The 20,487-nt window shown below is 34.3% G+C and overlaps 1 protein-coding gene across 4 annotated transcripts in view; it reads left to right on the forward strand.

Moving 5' to 3' along the window:
• The first annotated feature begins 4,454 nt into the window (after positions 1-4,454).
• The window catches only part of LOC149172188 (actin-related protein 8-like), a 593,626-nt gene continuing 577,593 nt past the window's right edge, over positions 4,455-20,487 (forward strand). For 3 of the 4 annotated variants that reach the window (XM_089424239.1, XM_089424240.1, XM_089424242.1), the window contains exons 1-2: positions 4,455-4,974; positions 11,428-11,516. In XM_089424239.1, the coding sequence (XP_089280365.1) occupies positions 4,670-4,974; positions 11,428-11,516 (394 nt within the window). In that variant the 5' untranslated portion in view covers positions 4,455-4,669. Of the gene's footprint in view, positions 4,975-9,915; positions 10,632-11,427; positions 11,517-20,487 lie in introns of those variants that run through there. The other variant, XM_089424241.1, reaches the window with a different exon arrangement.

The following is a 20,487-nucleotide window of genomic DNA, read 5'->3' on the forward strand; positions in this document are numbered from 1 at the left end:
TTGTCTAAGGAGTTGTAGGTGTGATGGTCAGTAGAAACTTTCTTCCCTTGTTAACCAGTTTACACTCCATATTTCCTTCGCATCCTTGTGGCGATAAATCTCAAAGCTTCATAATGAGACTGCACGAATGCCCTCTGGAGCAGTTGCGGTACACCTTCCTTATAAAATTTCCTATGTTCCAGTCTCCCAGCTCAACATTCCAGCTATGGCGATGGTCAAAAGCTCCCCCAAACAAAGGCTTAACTGATATCTTTGCACCTGTTCCCGGTTAACACTGTCAATCCTCAGACGCTTCTAATTAATTATACACATGTGTTTGCGTGATCAGGGGTGGCGAGCGTGATCACTTACACCTTCACATATCTCGAGCTACACCCCCATCGAGGATTATTTAATAAAATTATAAAAGAAGTTGACAAAAAATTATAATATGAATTTTACATTAAAAGAAATTTAAATAATAATGATTTATATTCTGTCACGACATTTCAAGATTTCAATTTAAATTTAATTGATAACCATATAAAAACTCAGTACTTACAATAATCTCTATATAATCTATACTATGTGTTTCACATTAAAAAATAAATTTAAAAAAAATTATAAAACATTGTCATCCACATATGTATGTATGTATATTTATTATGAAAGTTTTCAATATATATATCTTTAATGCTAAATCTATATGTAATATAAATAATATCACAAATAATTAGTATGGATTTATTTTAATAAAATATCTACTAATTGTTGAGAAAGATCAGATGATCTTTTTCTTTTTTCTTTTCTTTTTAATATTTGTTGATAGATTTGATCCCTCTTCATCTTTAATAATTCAAAGTTAAAATAAATTTATACTTATTTTAATTTTCAATTATATAATATAGTTAATTTTTATTTTTATTTTTCAAAAAAAATCCCTATTTTTTATTATGATAATTAAGAAATAAAGATTACATTTTATAGGTACACTGAATATATGAAATGAAATGATATTTTAAGGTCCACGAGACTAAAAATAGTCTATGAGACCATTAGTTCCCTGTTTTTCGCTTTTTGCAATTCAATCATTTTCTGATTCAAATTGATGATGAGCTGACCCAACCTTCCAACAATCCCCTCGCTAAAAAGACAATGCCAAGAAACTGATGCTAACATGTTTTCATAACTTTCTTTGATGTCTTTGAATGCATCACATTCCAAAATGAAATGTTTTTCCGATTCCAGTGCAAAATGTACATACTCGTTCTTCTCAAGCTTCTTTAGGCCTTTTCCATGGTCCCGTTTCACAACAAAGTTGATGTGAGTTGGTCCTTAATTGAGCAATAAGAACCTTTGCGCTCCACGAAATGCTAGCTCCAATCAACTCTTTTTGTTGTAGATCACACATAGGGTTGAATTCCTCAATGTAATATTTCTTCTTTCTACCCAACTCTTTTCGCCATACCTTTTTATGAAACTTCTCCATAACCAAATCCTTTAGCTCGCTCTTTGTGGGACATGCATTGAGGTAGATATTATATTTTTGCATCCATGTGTAGTTTTGTTTCATCCATGTTTTCTTTCTTTCACTCATGCCTTCATTGAAGATAACATTAGGCCATCTACCTACTCTCATTTGCTCAATTATTTTTAGATATCTTATGAGCTGCACCATAGAAATTGCTTCAATGGGAGTTGCTCCTATTTCACTCAACATTATCTCATAAGGTACTGAACTTTTTATTTTGAACTTGCTCATGATCAAGCATTTTTGGATTTTCTCAATTTGTTTCCATTTTGAGACAGGAGTGCTGCTAGCCCACAATTCACACCCATATAGCATCACTGGACAAACTAGGAGTCCAAAAAACACTTTAATAGTTTTCCAATTCACACCCATATAGCATCACTAGACAAACTAGGAGTCCAAAAAACAATTTAATAATTTTCCAATCCCATAACTTTGCCTCTCTACATCTGTTGTGAAGAGCATATAATGCTTTCCACCTTCCAAAAATTCTCTTCTTTCCGCAGTCCTCCCACTTGAGTTTGTTGTTGAAATCAATACCAAGGTGCTTGTACTCATTTACTTCTTCAAGAATGTTGTCTTCAAAGAAGAAAGAATGTTGACTCTGCTTCCTTTAATTAGAAAAAATCATTATTTTGACCTTGCTAGTATTGATTGACTCTGCTTCCTTTTATTAAAGAAAATCATTATTTTGATTTTGCTAATATTGACTTACATCCCCACTACTATATATATAACCAAGGCAAAACAAATCTGATACATTTCTAAACTATCAAATAAAAACTATAACAAAACCATAAAATCAAAATCCCACACACCTAATAGAACAACTCTAATATGATATGAAATATTCAAATTTAAAAATTCAACAGCTTTAATATAATATGAAATATTCAAATTAAATTTTAATTGTAAATATTCAACAACTTTAATATAATATGAAATATTCAAATTAAATTTGTAATTAAAATTTTTTAATTAGAATTATAATATTAATTCAAATATCATTAAAACAAGCTTAAAAAAATAAGGAAAACTATCTATCAACTCGAGATCTATTTGTAAAGTTTGGGAGAAAGGAAAAATATAAAAAAGAAAGAAAGAAAGTCAAAAGCATCTCCCTCAATTATTAATAGAAAATAGAAAGCAATGAAAAGTCAATAGAAGGTTCCTGTTTGAATTTATGTTGCTCTGGTATTTCCATCCAACCCATGGAATAAATGCCTGAAGGAGATCGAACCAGATGGATGGTGGGATAAAGAACGTTAAAAGGATTTTTTCCCTAATTACATTAAAAATAATTGAGATTTGAATCATGTAAATTCCAATTTTAACTTAATTTTACTTTAAGTCTATAAATATTAAAAATTGAAAAATAATAAAAAATATAAATTTGTAATTCTTCCGGCGTTACGTTCTACCCAGCATCAGCATTGGGCATTACGTTTTACTCAGCGATGTGAAGGTTAAATAACCAATATTAGTACGCATAGTCTAATGTGGCCGACGAGTTGTCTAGAAAGTTATGGAAATTCCGGTCATATATAGATAAAATTTGGTAAAGATTTTTGTAAATTCAAATTATAGTTGTTAAACTTCAAAATTTTAAGTGTTTTAGACGTTTTTGATGGTGTTGAATCTATTTCCATCATCAACAACACGATTCAAGCACTCCGTTTATCAGATTTTTTGAAATATTTTTGCCTAGATTCCGGTCACTTTTAATCATCCAGGCAATTCCTCCACCTGGCTAGACGACTTCATCTTACTACACTGAAAAATCATATTAAAAAATCAAATATTTAAGAATTAAAATAATTTTTGAAATAAAAGTGTAGAAATTTATTATTCTCAAAAATGTCTTATAATAATTATTTATAGCAAAGTGTTGTAAAACAATTCTTCCATAATTTGAATATTTTATATTTAAGTTTAACTAAATTATCATGTTGATTTTTTTTAATTGTAACATAAAAGATGTGTTGCGTCAATTTAAAGTCATTTCATTTGTAGGAACTGATGTAGAAGATTTTATTGTTTCTCTCATTCAAACAGAATAGATTTAATTTAAAAATTTGTTTTAATTATTTTTATATTTATTATATAATAAAAAACTGAGTAGGAGATTTTATTGTTTGTCTCAATTAACCAAAATAGATTTAATTTAAAATTTAATTTTAATTATTTTTATATTTATTATATAATAAAAATAAAAATATTAATTTTTCTAATTAAAAAATATGTGAAAAACACTTAATTTTTTTAAATTATAAATTGAATAACTGTTTTCAATGTTTTTTTAAGATAGGATATTTCAAATTAAAATTAAAATGGATGGATCTAAGTCAAAATCTATGTTTTTATTTTGAAAATGAATAGAAAAAAACCATGAAAATTATGGATTATTATTATCTTATTCATAATTATAAGGAAGAAAAAAAATAATTTATTTTAAGGTGTTAAAATAGTCTATAGAACATATTCTCTCTTCATATATTCCAAGTTTCACAATAACTGCTTTCATCTTTTAGACAAATCTCTAACTAAATAAATTATCCTTAAAAATAACCGCCAAAATATCTACGTAACTTTCTCTATTGTAATAATACTAATCAAGACAATCATGATAGATGTCGTCATGATAATCAAGACATTAATTAAAAATATGAATTTGCAATAATGAAATAAGTTTCACTCTTTCCTTGTCAGGAGACTTCTCTAACAGGTTCTCATCAGGGAAACTTCTATTTCATAGACTATAGACTATAGAAAAGTAAACGCTCCCTGACATGCAATGCATATAGCTTTCGTCCTCTCTCTTCAGGCTGCTATCTGGATTCGCTTGCTGTTAGTGAGAGGGTGGAAGCTATCTACCTTGTTCGATATCTGACTTACATGTCAAACAGCATTTACTTTTCTATGATCCATGAAATAAGAGACCCTACCAACCATGTTCAACATCACACATCCACACTGTATAAAAAATTCATGCCACCACCCCTATTGGTAATGCCTCCAGATGCTGCGAGACTCGTAAACGTGGTTAAACCCTAGGGATCCTCATTTGTTACCTCCAATTTCCAGACACAGCGTGAATTTTACTAGTGTTCGGTAAAGAGGCCATTCAGCACAATCGTAGTTTCAGGCGAAAGTTTTCTAATGGCAACGCTACTGCGCAGGATTTGGAAATCAGTGACAAAATGTCCATCTTCTTCTCAAAATAACGCTGGTTTGGACCGTTGCATCGTTGTCCCTGTAGAGAAATTGACCCCGGATATATTCTTGCTTATATTGAAGCGCCTCGGCCCCAAGGATTCCGCGATGGTCGCTTTGGTTTGCAGGGCATGGCGGTCAATGGTGGCGGAAGAGAGGTTGTGGTACTTCTTTCTGCAGGAGGAGGCCGGGGAGATGTGGGAGGCTGTGCTTTTCGCCGAGTGTTACTTGCGGTCTGGTTTCCCTGTCAGGTGAGAAGATTTTGCATAATTTGTTCGTTCTTAGAAATGTGTTTTGTTTTTGCATAATTTGTTCGTTCTTGGAAATGTGTTTTGTTTCTTAGATTTTATTTTCCTTTTATTTAATTCGGAAATGCTGTAGATCAGTGATCATGCTAATTAGGCGCACCTATACGATGATACGCCGAATTATTCCCATTGATAATGATACAATCCGATTCCAATTTTTATATGCTTTGCTTTCGATAATGTCCACCCGAAAATTATACTTCCAGCTGCTTTCCGGGCCTGACAATCCTAATTTCGACATCCATGTGCTCTGCGATGACCTCTGAAACTGGTAATGCCTGGTGAGCCGAATTCCAGTAAGTTAATTGGGCCTTACGATCCTGACCATTTCACATTCATGTGATCACTTCTGAAACAGTTAATATCCGAACATCTTACCGTTGGTTGCCGGGTTTTTGCCCATAATTTCATGGATAGCTAAGAATAGATAGAAAAATCAGTGCCATTAAGGAGACATATCTGTACTTTCAAGTTTCAACACACCCAACGATAACCGGGATTAGAGATAATGTGATAGTGCCCAGCATATGCTATTTTATGCTGTAACAAGGAGTTTATGGGGGATGGGAATACCTTCATATGATAAATCGACCCAGCATATGATTGATTTGATGAATTTCAACATCAAGGTAGTAATTAAGAATGAAATCGAATGCATTTTGGTATTTAAAAGGAAAATCGATGACATTTAATATGTATAGTGCAGAAATTTTTAGTATTGAGTTTTTCTATTAAAATTATTTCCCTGTCGAACAAAATTCGAAATCCAGCTTCTGTAAGCTTTATGATGTACTATCTGTTACTTTTATATTGTCTCAATATAATATAATTGTGCTTTTTAGTTTTGAAAAAATCTGAATTTAATACCGCGTGGGTAACTTAATTCGAATTCCAGTTTGGTAACTCTGATTTTAATACCTGTGAGTAAACTTAATTCGAATTCCACCTTGGTAACTTTGATTTTGATACCCCAAGTAAATTTCATAGACTTTTTTGAGGAGAAAAAGCTGTATATATATTATTATAACAGAAAGATAAACTGTACATTCTGTAGAGATTGATTATATATTCTGTCCAGTAGGTGCATTGCCAGGAAGATAGCAACATACAAAAATAAAAACTCTGATGGTTTTTTCCAGTATATACTTATTTTTGTAGATTGCTCATAGCTGCTCAGTGATGTTCAGTCAATAATATAAACAGAAGACAAAATACCTTGTCATGAGATAGAAATTTTGATCGAGATCTTGAAACATACCAGATTTTTGTCAACACTATATAAACAGAAAACAAAATACCTTGTCATGAGATAGAAATTTTGATCGAGATCTTGAAACATACCAGATTTTTGTCAACACTATATGCCCAGCATTGTGAAGGGATGTGCATAGTATGTAATGGAATCAACAGAGATGCTCAGATGCCACATATCGTATGAAGATTGCAAATCTTTTTTTATAGTTTATCTGCCTCCTCATTTTGCAAACGCTTTATGTGTGAGATAGGGAAGAGAGAAGGTTTCCATAGTGCACTTCATAGACTTGTAGTCATCCCAGCTGAAAATTTGGCCTAAATTTTTAGTTTCTTGGATTCCTAGGTGCTCTTCATGCAAACAGATTGTCTAGGTTTTTAATTTTTTTTTTGTGACAAACAAATGCTCGGAAACACGGGAGTGGAGATCCAAAAATGTGTGAAACTTGTTCTCTTACAACTGCTGATGGGTAATTTCAAGTTGTGGGGTTTTCTTTCAATAATTGTGATGAGTCAACTTATATTTGCTCATAGTAGCCAGTAATACTTGTCATCACTACTAGTTTGACTATTAATTTATGATAAACTTTCCCATTATACAATAACAATGTATCAATAATATATATTATTACATGCAATATAATAAATTAATCTAAATTTATTTTATTTTTTAATATATTAAGTATAACAATTTATCAATAATATCTTTTTTTACTAGAGGAATCGGCAGCTGCAACTCCTTGAACATCTTGGGGTTTGAACGCGTGACCTGCATAGCTGTACGAAGGACTTAGCAAATCGTCCGCTTAACACTAGACCAAACCCCCACGGCCTATCAATAATATATATTATTATATGCAATATAATAAATTAATCTAAGTTTATTTTATCTTTTAATATATTAAGTGGTGAGATTTCAAATTTTCCATATATATTAAATTTGAAAACATGGATTTGATCTTTCAATTTATTTAACAAGTCTAAAATTAAATGATTCTAGATTAGTTTTTAAACTGCATGTTATAATATTCTTTCAATATTTAACTATTAATATTTATTTTCTTTTATTTTTCTTAAGCTACATTTATTTAAGAAACAACTTATAATATTGTAATACTTTTAGTTGTAATAAATAAATGCTCATCGTAGTAAAATAATTTTTCCTAGCTTTTATTTCCTTAACCATAAAGTCCATGATCATGGAAATAAATTCTAGGAGATGTATCTTATTACTAATTGTAAGAATTTAACCTTTCGTTGCTATATTTTGTGTGATGTGTGATTAGAAAGACGGTCCATGATCATGGCAAATAAATTTCAGGAAATGTATCTTATTATTAATAGTAATAATTTAACCGTTTATTGATATCTTTTGTGTGATTAGAAAGATTACCCTAGGAGTGATATATATCAATATTCTACTATCATCATTGTCTTGATTTTTTAATATCTTCCACTCCTCAATGCATAAGTTGGAACAAAACCCTAAAATAATTAACTTATGTATTGTATATGTAAGACAAGTATTAGGAGGGACAAGGTTGTTCAACCATTTTCAAGCGACAATTCATAACTTGGAAATAAACCACAAGAGAATTAAGGTGATTAATGTAAATGTAAGATACATACTCTCAAGTGCTACAGTATTTAGACATTGTGTATATATATAGAAGTATATTCCATCCCTCCCCACTCAATAGCTTTTTATTTCATGAGCTCACTTCAAAGAGCCCAATCTCCTTTATGAGGTCTTCTGCTTCTCCAAACATGGAGAAATCTTTGCCCTAAGATCATGCTTTACCAAAGGAATTAGGTTAATACATGTGCACATGAACTTATTTGTAATTTTTTAAATATTATTTTTAATTGAGTTTACCTTTTTATTTTTATTTTTAATGCAATGTGATTTAGAACTAAGTGACAACATCTCCCTCATACTGAGTTATATAATAAAGATATAACATACTATAGTAATCAATATTCACAATTCAAAAGTTGAAAAGATGTAGGTCAAATTTTTGTAATCATTTATCTAAAATTAGGTCAAATAATAAATGAGCATCACCACTCAAGGTAATGCCTTAGTGGTCTCTACTTGCAATCACTATACTAAATAATAAAGATTAACCATGGGAATGTGGCGATTTGAATTACAATCATTTGCATTCTCTAAAACATTGAATGACACACCACTTAACTTGTGTTGATATCTGTCTCCAGATTGATACATCCATCTTAACTCCCGATTGATAGGAGTTTAGATCCATCTTAACTTCGGATCTACCAAGCATTCATAGGGATCAAATCTCTTTTCATTGTAAAAGAGGTTTGCATGTCAAGAGATTTGATCCCTCTTGACCCTTGCTAAATAGAGTTAAGGATGGTTCTAGTAGTATTTCTTCTTACCTAATACTATTGGCAATACCATGGTTGGAGCCCAAAATCTACCAATGGTAAATTTATTATTTTAACTCAATTTTATTTTAATTATTATTTTATTTTGATGTAGTTTGGCCCAGTCAAAATGTTAGCATCTCTTCCATACTAGGCTCGAGAGTGCCTCATATGAAAATAAGAAACTCTTGTGTAATTCATCTCTATTATTTCTTTGAAAGCTACTCTTCACATTTACATCCTATGTATATTGTGTATGCTCTATTTATTATGCTATTTTAAATATTTGGCACATAGCATATATTTTATTAGATTTTTTTAAATATTTAACACATGTCTTATTTTTTTTGTAAGCTTGGTTGTACTTTTCTATTAATTTTCTAAAATAAAGTAGGTAACATCCATATGTTTGAAAGTTAGATGATCTCAATTTGCCCATAGGGAAACCAGGTATGTTGGCCACCTAACTGCAAAATATGCCATCCATAAGCAAAAAAATAATATATAAACATGAGAGTCTTTATACTTCCTATTCTCTAAATAACTATAAATATAACTGGTAATAAGTCTAAAACTATGGGACTAAAGCATTCAAAATGTAAAAACAGGGATGCCTTGTGGCTACTCATCATCAATTGAATTCACTAGAGTAGGGTCCTTCACAGGGAACCTGGCAGCTCCGTGTGGGGTATACAAGGATGCATTGCTCATTTCGGCTCAGCTGACCACTATATTGTTGCAATTGGAATTGAATTTTTTGTAATTCTTTAGTGTAATCTGATTATCCCGGGGGCTACATGCATGTTAGGAGGAAACTGTTCTAAAGTTTTCCCAGAATGATTTTCATAATCTTGAACAAGACGTATATTGCGTTACTCTTTCACGAAGATGAATACATGTCTTATTAAATCCCTCTTCATATAAATTAATTAATTAATTTATTTATTAGTTATATATCTATAGATAACCCATCCTGAGTATAAGATGAACATTACCCTGTACATATTCAGGTTCAGGAGCATGACACACATTGATACTCCAGTGCATTTCTCTTTTTAAGTCAGAATATATATTTTTGTTTTAGCACAAACCTCGGCAATAAGCTGTTCCGATTAAAAATGAAATGAAAGGAAATATATAAAACATGAAGAAACGCCATTAAATTTATATCCATTCTTATATTGTTTTTCTGGTTTTAATTAAAAAAAAGCATGGCATAATATTGCTTTTTGAAGATATTCATCCCAAAAAGGGACATGGAGAAACGCTCCCTGAGAATACGCACATCTTAGGGGTGTGGGGAATCTATCCCCTACCTTCGAGAACAGCTCCTCGTATAACACTGTGATGTATCTATACAATATTCGTGACTTAATAGTAAACAAAAGTCTTAGATCTGAGCGATATCGATGGATGTATCATATGCGGCTGCAATGACGGAATTTTATGAAGCGAACTATTAGTAAATCTAGGATTTGTAATGTCGCACGAGTGCAGTTTGTATAGTGTAGATAATAGATATATGTAAGTTCAATTTGAACCTACATCGATAACTGAAATTGCCTCAAATTTCCGGAGAACTGCACTTATATCTCTATAGACAACCCACTCCATTGGTTCTTATCAAGAGCTCACATTCAATCGGTTCCTCAAATCGATCGGGAACAAGGGCGTTTCGTTTATAGATGCACAGTTATGCGTCATGTTCTTAACAGCGAAAAAGCTTCAGTGACAATTTTGGGTAATAATCGGAGTTGCAGTAAGAGCCCCCAAAATTGAAAGATATACACCAGGAAGAACAATAAAACTTCGGCGCTTCGGTTCCATTAGAGCATGCAGCAGGATTCAAACAGAAAATGGATCAACGTTCTGATCGAGTCATCCATATGTAGAACCAAGACTGCCAAATCAGTATCAACATACATTATTGACAAATATTTAGGAGCATTGGAATGGTAAGTCTTAAACAACAAAAAATTAAATCAGACTCAGAAAAGTTAATTTCATTTATCCCCAGTGCTTCTTTGTGCAGGTTATGAGCCCCATTTCTCAAAAAAGGGAGATATTAACTATGTAATCTCATATAGACAATAAAATAAAGTCTAGGTGGCCTGAAATATGCTACAAGTTGAATGTTAAAATATGCAGAGTGCTTATTTCTTCCCAACTCACAAATCTAAATGAAATGGACATAAGCATTAGTACAATTCTAGAGATGTGAAGACAATATTAGCTTGGGATAATAGTTCTCTTGTAGTTGCCATACGAAGGAAGTAGTTCAACACATAAAGTCACTAGGGGTTTCCAATCCTCTGTGATGATGTAGCTATTAACTGGGCCCTTCAGCCCTTGCCTTGCTAAATATACTTTGTCTATGATACTCAAGATGTACATGTTGGATTTTGTAGTACGAAAATCGGCAACTAAAGCCATGGTTTATATGCTGAATGCTGTATGAGTCGGTGTGTTTTCAAGGTATTTTCTTATTTTCTTTCTTCTTGTAAAATGCTTGGATGCATAAATGTTGCACATGTCAATGTTAGTAAGTGTGATATTGTTACATTGTTTTAATAAAAGAGATTTTTCAGTAGGGAGGGGGTGGATTACAAAGCTTTAGCGTCTGGTCACTTTGGTGTTTCAACTTTCTGGATAATCTTCCAGATTCAAATGGGAACTGACAGTAAGCAAAGATACTAGCCTTTATTTCTACCACTTTTATATCCTTCTAAAATTAGTCTTTGCGCTTCTCAGGTCTGTTGTTACTGATGTGTATGATCACCTACCTTTCGGGCTAATATATGGTCAGCGGAAGCAATTGCAGGGGTCTGTCATTATAGATGGTGAGAACATGAGTGCTGTAAACCTTCTTTTAAATTCGATAAATGAGCTTACATACTTTGTTGCTTTTGATTGGACCATGGTTGTTTTGTGTGACATTGCATAGATACAAACAGAGAAATGCTGAGGTGATGTAAGAACTGCTGTTTTGATAGTTTAAATATTGAAATGCAGAAAATAACTGTCTTCTTAAATATGTAAATCATTCAACATTAAATTGCAACAATTTGGTGCGTTGGCCTTGGAATATATGCCATATTTTGGGAAGTTGAAAATGTATGTATTATAGACAAGTAAAAGTTCATACAATACATATTTGAGATATATTTTACGGAGGTTGGTATTAACTTTTGATGATGAAAAACTAGTTGTAAACTGTGAATATTGTGTTTTGGCAAACAATGATATTCATATGAAGATTATGGCTTATTCCATAATTGCAAAGAAAGGCTAACAAATGATAAAGGTCATGTTGCAAAAAATAATTATTTTTCTATGGGCTTTGTTACCCACCAAAAGTGGGTGACCCCATAGGAGAAATTTCTCTCTCGTCATCTCTTTAGGCTAAACAGTTAGCAACCCCTATTGAAGAAAGTAACTAGGTTTGGTCTTTTATGATTGTATTCAAGTCATAATGAAATGAATTTATCAAAAGAAAGAAAAATAATTTGTTATTTTTATTATTATGACTTATTAAACCATTGATTTCATGCTCGGGTCATCATGTTTTAGGTCAAAGTCCCAATTGAGGACTTCTAGGATTTATATTGAATCATTAGAGTCATTGTCCATTTAAAGAGACCCTTCTTGGGCTTTTGAATCATGTAAATAGAATTATTATTTAGTCAAATAAGGTATTTGTCACCTCCACACCAAGTCGCCCTCAAACAAAGTAATTCGACCTCACCAAAAGGGTATATATTGAAGCAGTTCGAATTCATTTGGACACAGTCTCACACAAGTTCGATATCCAAGAGGAGGAGGCAGAAAAAGTGCGAAATTCCAAGAGGAGAAGGAGAATTACTGGAAAGGATAAGATCAAAGTTTTTGGGTCATCTCTCTCTCACACATATGGATTTTATGGTCTACTACTGGAGCGTCGAAGTGTTGCTGCTAGATCGAAGTCTAACCGCTAGGTCAAAGTTTTTCTTGGGCTAACTGTTGGGTCGAAGTTGTCGCTGCTAATTCGAAGTTGCTAGGTCGAAGTTGTTGCTACCAAGTCGAAGTTGCTAAGTTGAAGTCGTTGTTGCTGAAAGGGCTGACTTGGTGTGGAGGAAGTCTTTGTCAAGGTCAAGAGTCTTGGATTATCTCATGAAGTTATTAAGGAAGAGTTGTTGGCAGGGTTTTGTCCTAGACAGGGGTTTTTCCTTGGCTGTCCGCCTACATCTGGTGTTTGTGATCTTTGTGCCATTGTTTGGATAATTGCTTGATAAACTAAAAATAGAAGAGGAACATAAGAAAACATAAGAACATCACAAGTAATTATCAATATAAAGAAAATCTTTCCGCTTTTCTGATTTTCTAACATGGTATTAGAGCTAAGGTGAAGAAGGGAAAAAGGAAGCTCAAAGATCTATTGAAAGGAGAATAAGGAGTTTTAAGAAGCTTTGAATAAGGGTCATCAAAAGGATCATATAAGAAGTAAAGTCTATCGTCTTCAAGGACAATGTTTAACTCAATGAAGGGAGAAAACAAATTAGAATGAGCTTCCAACTATAGGGCATGGAAGAAGAGGATAGACCTCATCCTTGAGAAGAATAAAGTTTTGGATCTAGTCAAGGGAAAGTAAAGGAGCCTACTAATGAGTCAAGTGATGCAGAAAAGGCAAAGTTGAGGGAAAAAAAATATTGGCCATGAAACTAATGGTGGATGGAATAAAGGATAACCTCATCCCCTATATGTCCAACATAGACTCTGCTCAAGAGATGTATGAGGCATTATCCAAATTATTCACTATCAAGAATCTTGGTCAAATAGCAAGTCTTAAAATTGAACTAAGATCTATAAAGATGACAAAGGAGGAAGACATTGTGGCATCCTTCTTTGTGAGGATAGCTAGATTATGAGATGAACTCTAGGCAATTGATGAGATCGTATCGGAGAAAGAGCTTGTAATCACTGCACTTCTAGGTTTACCAACATCATGGAGTGCCTTCTCATTAGTCTCAATAGCTGGAAGGAGATTCCTACGTTCGAACAACTATGGAATGCATGCAATCAAGAAGAAGTCAGAATTTCTCTAGTAGCAACAAGGAGAATGAAGAAGAAAAAGTTTGCAATGCATACTCCACTCATCACAAGAACAAAGGACCATTCAAGAAGTCTAAAGGGCCTAGAAGGAAGATAGACATATCCAAAATCGAATGCTGCAATTGTCACAAGTGGGTCACTATAAAAGAGATTGTCCTGAGAATCCAAGGGACAAGAAGAGAGAAAGAGAATATGCAAATATTGTTGATGAAGGACCTCCAAAGAAGAACAAGAAAGAAGAATCCTAAGTCAAATACTTATTTGCTAGGGACTCTATCCTTCCACTCTAAGTTTTTGAATTATTTTGTTAATTGATTTCTAGAACTTATAGGTTTAACATTCTTTGGAAAAACATTGTTGAATTGTTTTGTTAAGATTATAGGTATCCCTCGAGATTGGATTAAGAGGGAGTCCTCACCATTTTCCAAAGATAAGTATCTTACTCAGTGTATTATCCTTATATTTGATTTTCCTTTTCCCATCTAGATGTGTTTATACTAGATGTTAATAACATTTCCTTTTATATTTTCCTTGTTTAGGAAAAGCTTGCTGATATGCTCAAGGGCTATGAACAAGACATCACAAGACAAAGCATAGAAGCTTTATTGGAATTAATGTCCTATAAGGTTTGTCTTAACTCAAAGGTATGTCTTCAACTATAATTTTTGTTTCTCTTCATTATAAAGGTATACTCATTCATTTTAAGGAATTTGCTTGACATTACTAATAAGTGTTATGTCTAGGACCTTTGAATCATAGAGATTCTTGTTTGGGAGATTAATCATCAGATTGAATCTACCCTCATTAAAATCATTATGTTTATGGAACCCTAATAGGTTCTCTGTAAAACTCTAACCTAAGGGTATGTCAATAATAATGTGAAAACCCTAGTCTACTTAGGGTTACTAATGAAACCTAGAAAATACTATTATTTTGATGTTTGGGTTTTTGATGGTAATGTCATGTTTATTGTTATGGAAACCCTAGTCCTTTAGGGTTGGATGGTAATGTGTTCCTAGACCTTGAGGTTTTGGTAAATTAGGGTTTATGAGTAAAACCCTTATGTATCAAGAGTTAGCTCCTGGGAATGGAACCCTGTGAAAATTCCGAAATCTGGAATCCTACTGCAGTAATTGATTAAGTTCTATTTGTTAAATGAACTGAACAAATTATTTACTGCATCCTACTGTAAATATCAAAACTAATACACTAAAGCCTTCACAAATACAATATTGTGGAAGAAAAATAATGTTGTAAGAATAGATGCACACATACACAAGTACACAGTTATTTTTGGACTAAGTCCACAAAAAACCTAACTCTGGAAAACCGGTGTAGCAGCTGAGGGTTTTAATGATTATGTAGTAGTAAATCTGAGTACAAAACTATGGATGCTCAAATCTAGCAATCTATACAGATAAGTGACTGATTGAAAGTGTAGTGAGAAAAATCTCACTCCCACCAATGATCTGACATTGACCTTGGCTCAAGATGAGCTACTCTCTGTTGCCTCTATGTAGTCCCTGTGTCAGCCTACGCAATGTTGCGTCACACAACTCGGACCAACGTCTCTCTCGCTAATTGATTAGCTGTTGTTTGGAAGCTCGATTCTCCTGGCCTCCGGGCTCCCACTCCAGCTTATGGCACTGAATCACTCCTTCTCCCCAGCAAAATACAGACTCCCCTCTGAAGCACGGCACTGCCTCTCTGTGGCACTCACTGCCTCTCTACTATGCACTCACTGGACTGGAAAATCTCCCTCCGGCTTTACTATCCCTGCCCCTCTCTCATTGCTTCGATCTCACTGAATCACCTCCGGCAACTGAATGATGCTACTCTAGAGATCGATCTCCCAACAAAATCAAATTCTTATAATCTCTCGTTGAGACATCAACGACCAAGATTAAAACATAATCGATGGCTAAAATTAACTAAAACTCGATCCATGTCTTCTTTTAGAAGATTCTCACCATGAATTAATTAATACCCTTTAATTAATCAGTTTTCCTAAGTTTAGACTTAGGAACCATTAAAAAAAGATTAATTATTTTAATTAAGTTGTCTCTAGGTGGAATTTCCAGAATCAATTTCTGGGATTTGGAGAATACATGTATTCTAGCCTCTCCACCAAATTTCATGTCTTGAACACATCCTATGCTACAAAAACTAACAAACCCTAGGTGTATGTTTGTTTCTCTGATCAAAATCCCTAGCCTAATCGAAATTGTTATATGTTTGACTTTAAATGTATTAATATTTGTGTCTTAGGTTTACCTAATGGATATTATTGTGATATGCTTGTGCATGATTATGAAATCCTAGATATATGTGCTAACCAAAATTGTTGATAAAGTTTTGGGGTTTGTAACTAAGCCCTAGTAGAAGTTTGATATTCTAGGATATGGTGATGTTGTTTCCATTATGATGATAAAATCTAGGGTTTACAACAAACCGTAGTAGAAGTTGGTCACATTATTAAAAACTTGTTATGATTGTTTTTTATTGTTGTCATCTAAGGCTTAGCGTCTCATGAATGGAATCTAGGGTTTGCATTAAATCTAAGTAGAAGTCTAACATATGAATTTGTTGTAGCGGCTACAACCACCCTCCAAAATTTTGGCTCATATGCAAATTTCAGAGCCTACCATGGAACCTGTGATAGATCGTTCCTTGGTCAATTATTGGTATGTTGATGATTTCAAGCCCCCCTCCTTGATCTTAAGAGTTGTTCACGTTCTCATCTTTATGCAGCGTGTGTCATCATTGGGCATATGGATTATTTTTTTTCATGCAAAGGGAATGTTATTCTGCTTCAAGGGGAAATTTCGTGCGTATGGTTGTTCTCATTACATAGACATGTTTTACACTCACTTCACGCACTCTTGTCACGAAGGTTGTTGCATCAAGCAGAGTATGTCTTATATGTTCTGGATGGTCTATGTTGTATCACTAAGTGTTAAAGTGTGTGATCATAGTCAAGTTCTATCATTGTTTACATCAATTTCATTGATCTCACACTTAGCCAGTTTCCCGAGCAACCTAGCCTCATCCAACTTTCCGGAACTGCACACTTCGCTTCTGCAACTGTTATGCAACCAGCTCACAAAATAGAAGAAGAGATAGATCAATGACTTCAAAATAAGCCTCTTTGAGGAGGAAACCTCCTTTACATTACACAAATGAACAATTCCTGGATGATATAAATGACAAGACCTCCTTTCTATATATAGGAGGCTTAAGGGTTACAATATAATCAAAGCCTACATAACAATAATATTGTAAGGGCACAACAATAACAATAGTGGGCTTCTATGGGTCACAATAATCACAATATGGGGGCTACATGGGAACAACAATACAGTAAGGGGGTTGCACTAATAACAATAAGGAGCTACACTAGTAGTATAGGGACCTAACATGCCCCTCCCCTTCAAAAAAGTGTTGTCCTCGACGCTTGAGTAGTTCTGGATGCTTCTATATAAACTTCTCGTCCTCCCATGTGGAATCTTTAGCGGGTAAGTTCTTCCACTTGATGAGATACTCTAAAATTAATCGATTTCATAGCTGTCGGGTTTTTATTTCCATGACTGCTTCAGGTTCCAATATGATTTTTTCTTTCTCGTCAAGTTCCAACAATATTGTTTGAACTGGGAGCTTGTCATCTATAGCCTTCTTTAAGCATGAAACATGGAAAATTGGGTGCACTCGAGAAGATGCAAGAAGCTCCAATTTGTATGCCATAGTACCAATCTTTTGCAACACCTTGTAAGGACCATAGTACTTTGGTGATAATTTATTATCCTTCTTAGCTTGCTTGAGGGACATTTGTTTGTATGGTTGTAGTCGTAAAAATACCCAGTCGCCTATATCAAAACTTCTTTTGCTGTAATGTTGATCTGCCTGTTGTTTCATTTGATTCTGTGCCAAAGTGAGGTTATCCTTTAAGAGTTGGAGAAATTGTTGTTGATGCTTGATGTGATCTTCCATTGCTTGAACCTTAGAATTTTCTCTTAAAGATGATGTGATGGATGGTGTATGATATCCATAAAGTGCCATAAATGGGGTCATTTTTGCTGAAGCATTATACCACCATTCAACCAGAGGTAACCACTTGACCCATTGTGTTTGTTTATCAGATACAAAGCAACGAAGATATCCTTCCAAACATTTGTTCACTATCTCCGTTTGTCCATCTATCTTGAGAGTTTGAGGAGTGGTAATTCTTGCCAATGCACTACAAGATATGGTCGGATTCATTTCTTCTTTCTTTGGGGTTGGTTCTTGGTGTATATCCTCTTCCTTTGACGTTTCTTGATCCTTTTCTTCCTCCTCTTCACAATCTATGTAAAATAATTTCTTCTTAGCACACTTATGACCTTTAGTGTATTTGTTATCACAACTGTAACAAAGTCCGTTTTCTCTTTTTTCTTCCAATTGTTGTGGTGTCAACCTTGTAGGTTGTGGAAGGCTAGGAGCAACAACACTTCCATTTTTATAGTTGTGAGTGGTAGGATTCCTTGTTGCCATAATTTTGCTTTCAATATTTCTTTCCAACCTGAATGCCTTTTCCAATGAATTGGGTTCCCAAGGATGAACCACGTGTTGAATGTTATCCTTTAAAGTCTCTATGAAGACATCAATCCTCTGCTTCTTTGAAATATCATTTACCCTTATATTCAATTTTTGGAAGTCCTCAATGTTCTTTGCCATTGAACCCTTTTGTTTGAGATTTATCAATTGGCTAAAGAAGGTGTTTCTCTTTGTATCCTCATAATGTGCTATCATTTCCTCCGTAAAAATTGATCAAGTGACAATTTGTTTATGAGAGAAAAGCCATCGATACCATACAAACTGATTTGGTTCTAAATATAAAGATGCAATACGTACCTTTTGTAACGGTTGCACTTCATGTAGATCAAAATATTATTCCATTTGTAGTATCCAAATTACTGGATCCTTGCCATCAAACTTCTTCATATATCTTTTTCTTTTTTTAGGATCTCGATCTTGAAACGATTGTAACTCTATAATTTCGGATCTCCAAGTTCTGAAATTTCGACCTGTGATAGCCCTCTGAGTCCTCTTTCCAACCCCACAAGTCTGATCAAGATTGGATTTTCCAAGAAAGAGTTATGCCCAATTTCCCACAATGACCTGATTATACACTCATTCAGTAGAGCGAACTTGTACGAAGTACCATGTGTCATTTTTTTGACCTTCGGCCCTCAAAACGCTACCCAACAAACTACAATCCATCCTCTTTTAGTCACTTTCTCCGAAATTTGAATCTGATACTCAGAGAGAAAGTTATGACGATTTTCCCAAGGTCACATGTTTGAGATGGGATTTAGGAGCCTGCAAAAACCCTAACTTCCTTGGATCATATCTCTGAAAATATAGCGAACCAAGTTCTGAAATTCATACATGAGGTGCAGTACGATTTCGGCTCAAATGGGTTTTTCTTAGCTTTTGAAGCTTCATAGAAACAAAGTTATAGCGAAAATGCCACGATGACCTGTTTGAAGTAGCAAAACCGTAGAATCCAAAGCTCGGATACCAAATGTTATGCAACCAACTCACGAAATAAAAGAAGAGATAGATCGACGACTTCAAAATCATCCTCTTCGAGGGTGAAACCTCCATTACATTACACAAATGAATAATTCTTGGATGATACAAATGACAAGACCTCCTTTCTATATATAGGAGTCTAAGGGGTCACAATATAATCAGAGCCGGCATAACAATAATAATGTAAGGGCACAACATTAACAATAGTGGGCTTCTATGGGGCACAATAATAACAATATGGGGACTACATGGGAACAACAATACAATAAAGGGGTTGCACTAATAACAATAAGGGGATACGCTAGTAGTATAGGGGCCTAACAACAACCCTCAAGCTTTTCCGTTGCCTGCTGGAACTGCGCAATGCGCAGAGACCCCAGCCTCCCTTGGCATCCAAAACTACGTAGTGGTTTCCTCCAGTGTCCTTCCCCATCCAAAACCCGCTGTCTTCAGAAACTGCGCAGTATTGTTCCTCAGCTACCCAGTTTGTCTTGCATTCAGAAACTACGTAGAGGTGTCCTCTCAGGACCTCATCCCTCATTCTGCCTTGCATTTAGAAACTACGCAGTTTTGTCCCTCAGTTGCCTAGTCTCCCTTGCATTTAGGAACTGCGCAGATGGGCCTCCCAGGGCCTCATCCCGCAGCAGTGTTTTGCATCCCAAAACTGTGCAGCGTTGTCTTGATTATCCAATCTGCCTTGCATTCAGAAACTGCGCAGATGGACCTCCAAGGGCCTCATCCTGACAGCGGTCACTTTCCGTTGAAACTGCGCAGATCTATCTCTCAGTGACCACAAGGAAAGATGACATGCCAGATGATTCTTAGGGATTTGAGGAGAAATACCAAGAAACCGAGTTATGACAAGAGATCAGGACTGCATGCGAACTCCGTCGGATGCATAAGCATCTGGAGGGCAAGTATGGTAAGTAAAGTACATATTTTGAAGTACATCTCTTAATGTAACTTGAAGTACTGTTGATCATCATCATATCATTTTGTCTTCAATGACATGCATGTTTGCAAGCACTGAAAGTCATTCCGCGTGTTTCCTTTACATGTCTTGCTCCCTTTCACTTGTTGGACCAACTGTCGTCTTTGGCATGTTGATTTCTATGCCATGCTTGCGATCCGGTTCTAGTGATTTCGAAGGTT

The sequence above is a fragment of the Pinus tabuliformis genome, chromosome 4_2, assembly GCF_031772625.1.
Source record: "Pinus tabuliformis cultivar Carrire ecotype Pingquan chromosome 4_2, CPIR1, whole genome shotgun sequence".
In the NCBI taxonomy this organism is placed as follows: domain Eukaryota; kingdom Viridiplantae; phylum Streptophyta; class Pinopsida; order Pinales; family Pinaceae; genus Pinus; species Pinus tabuliformis.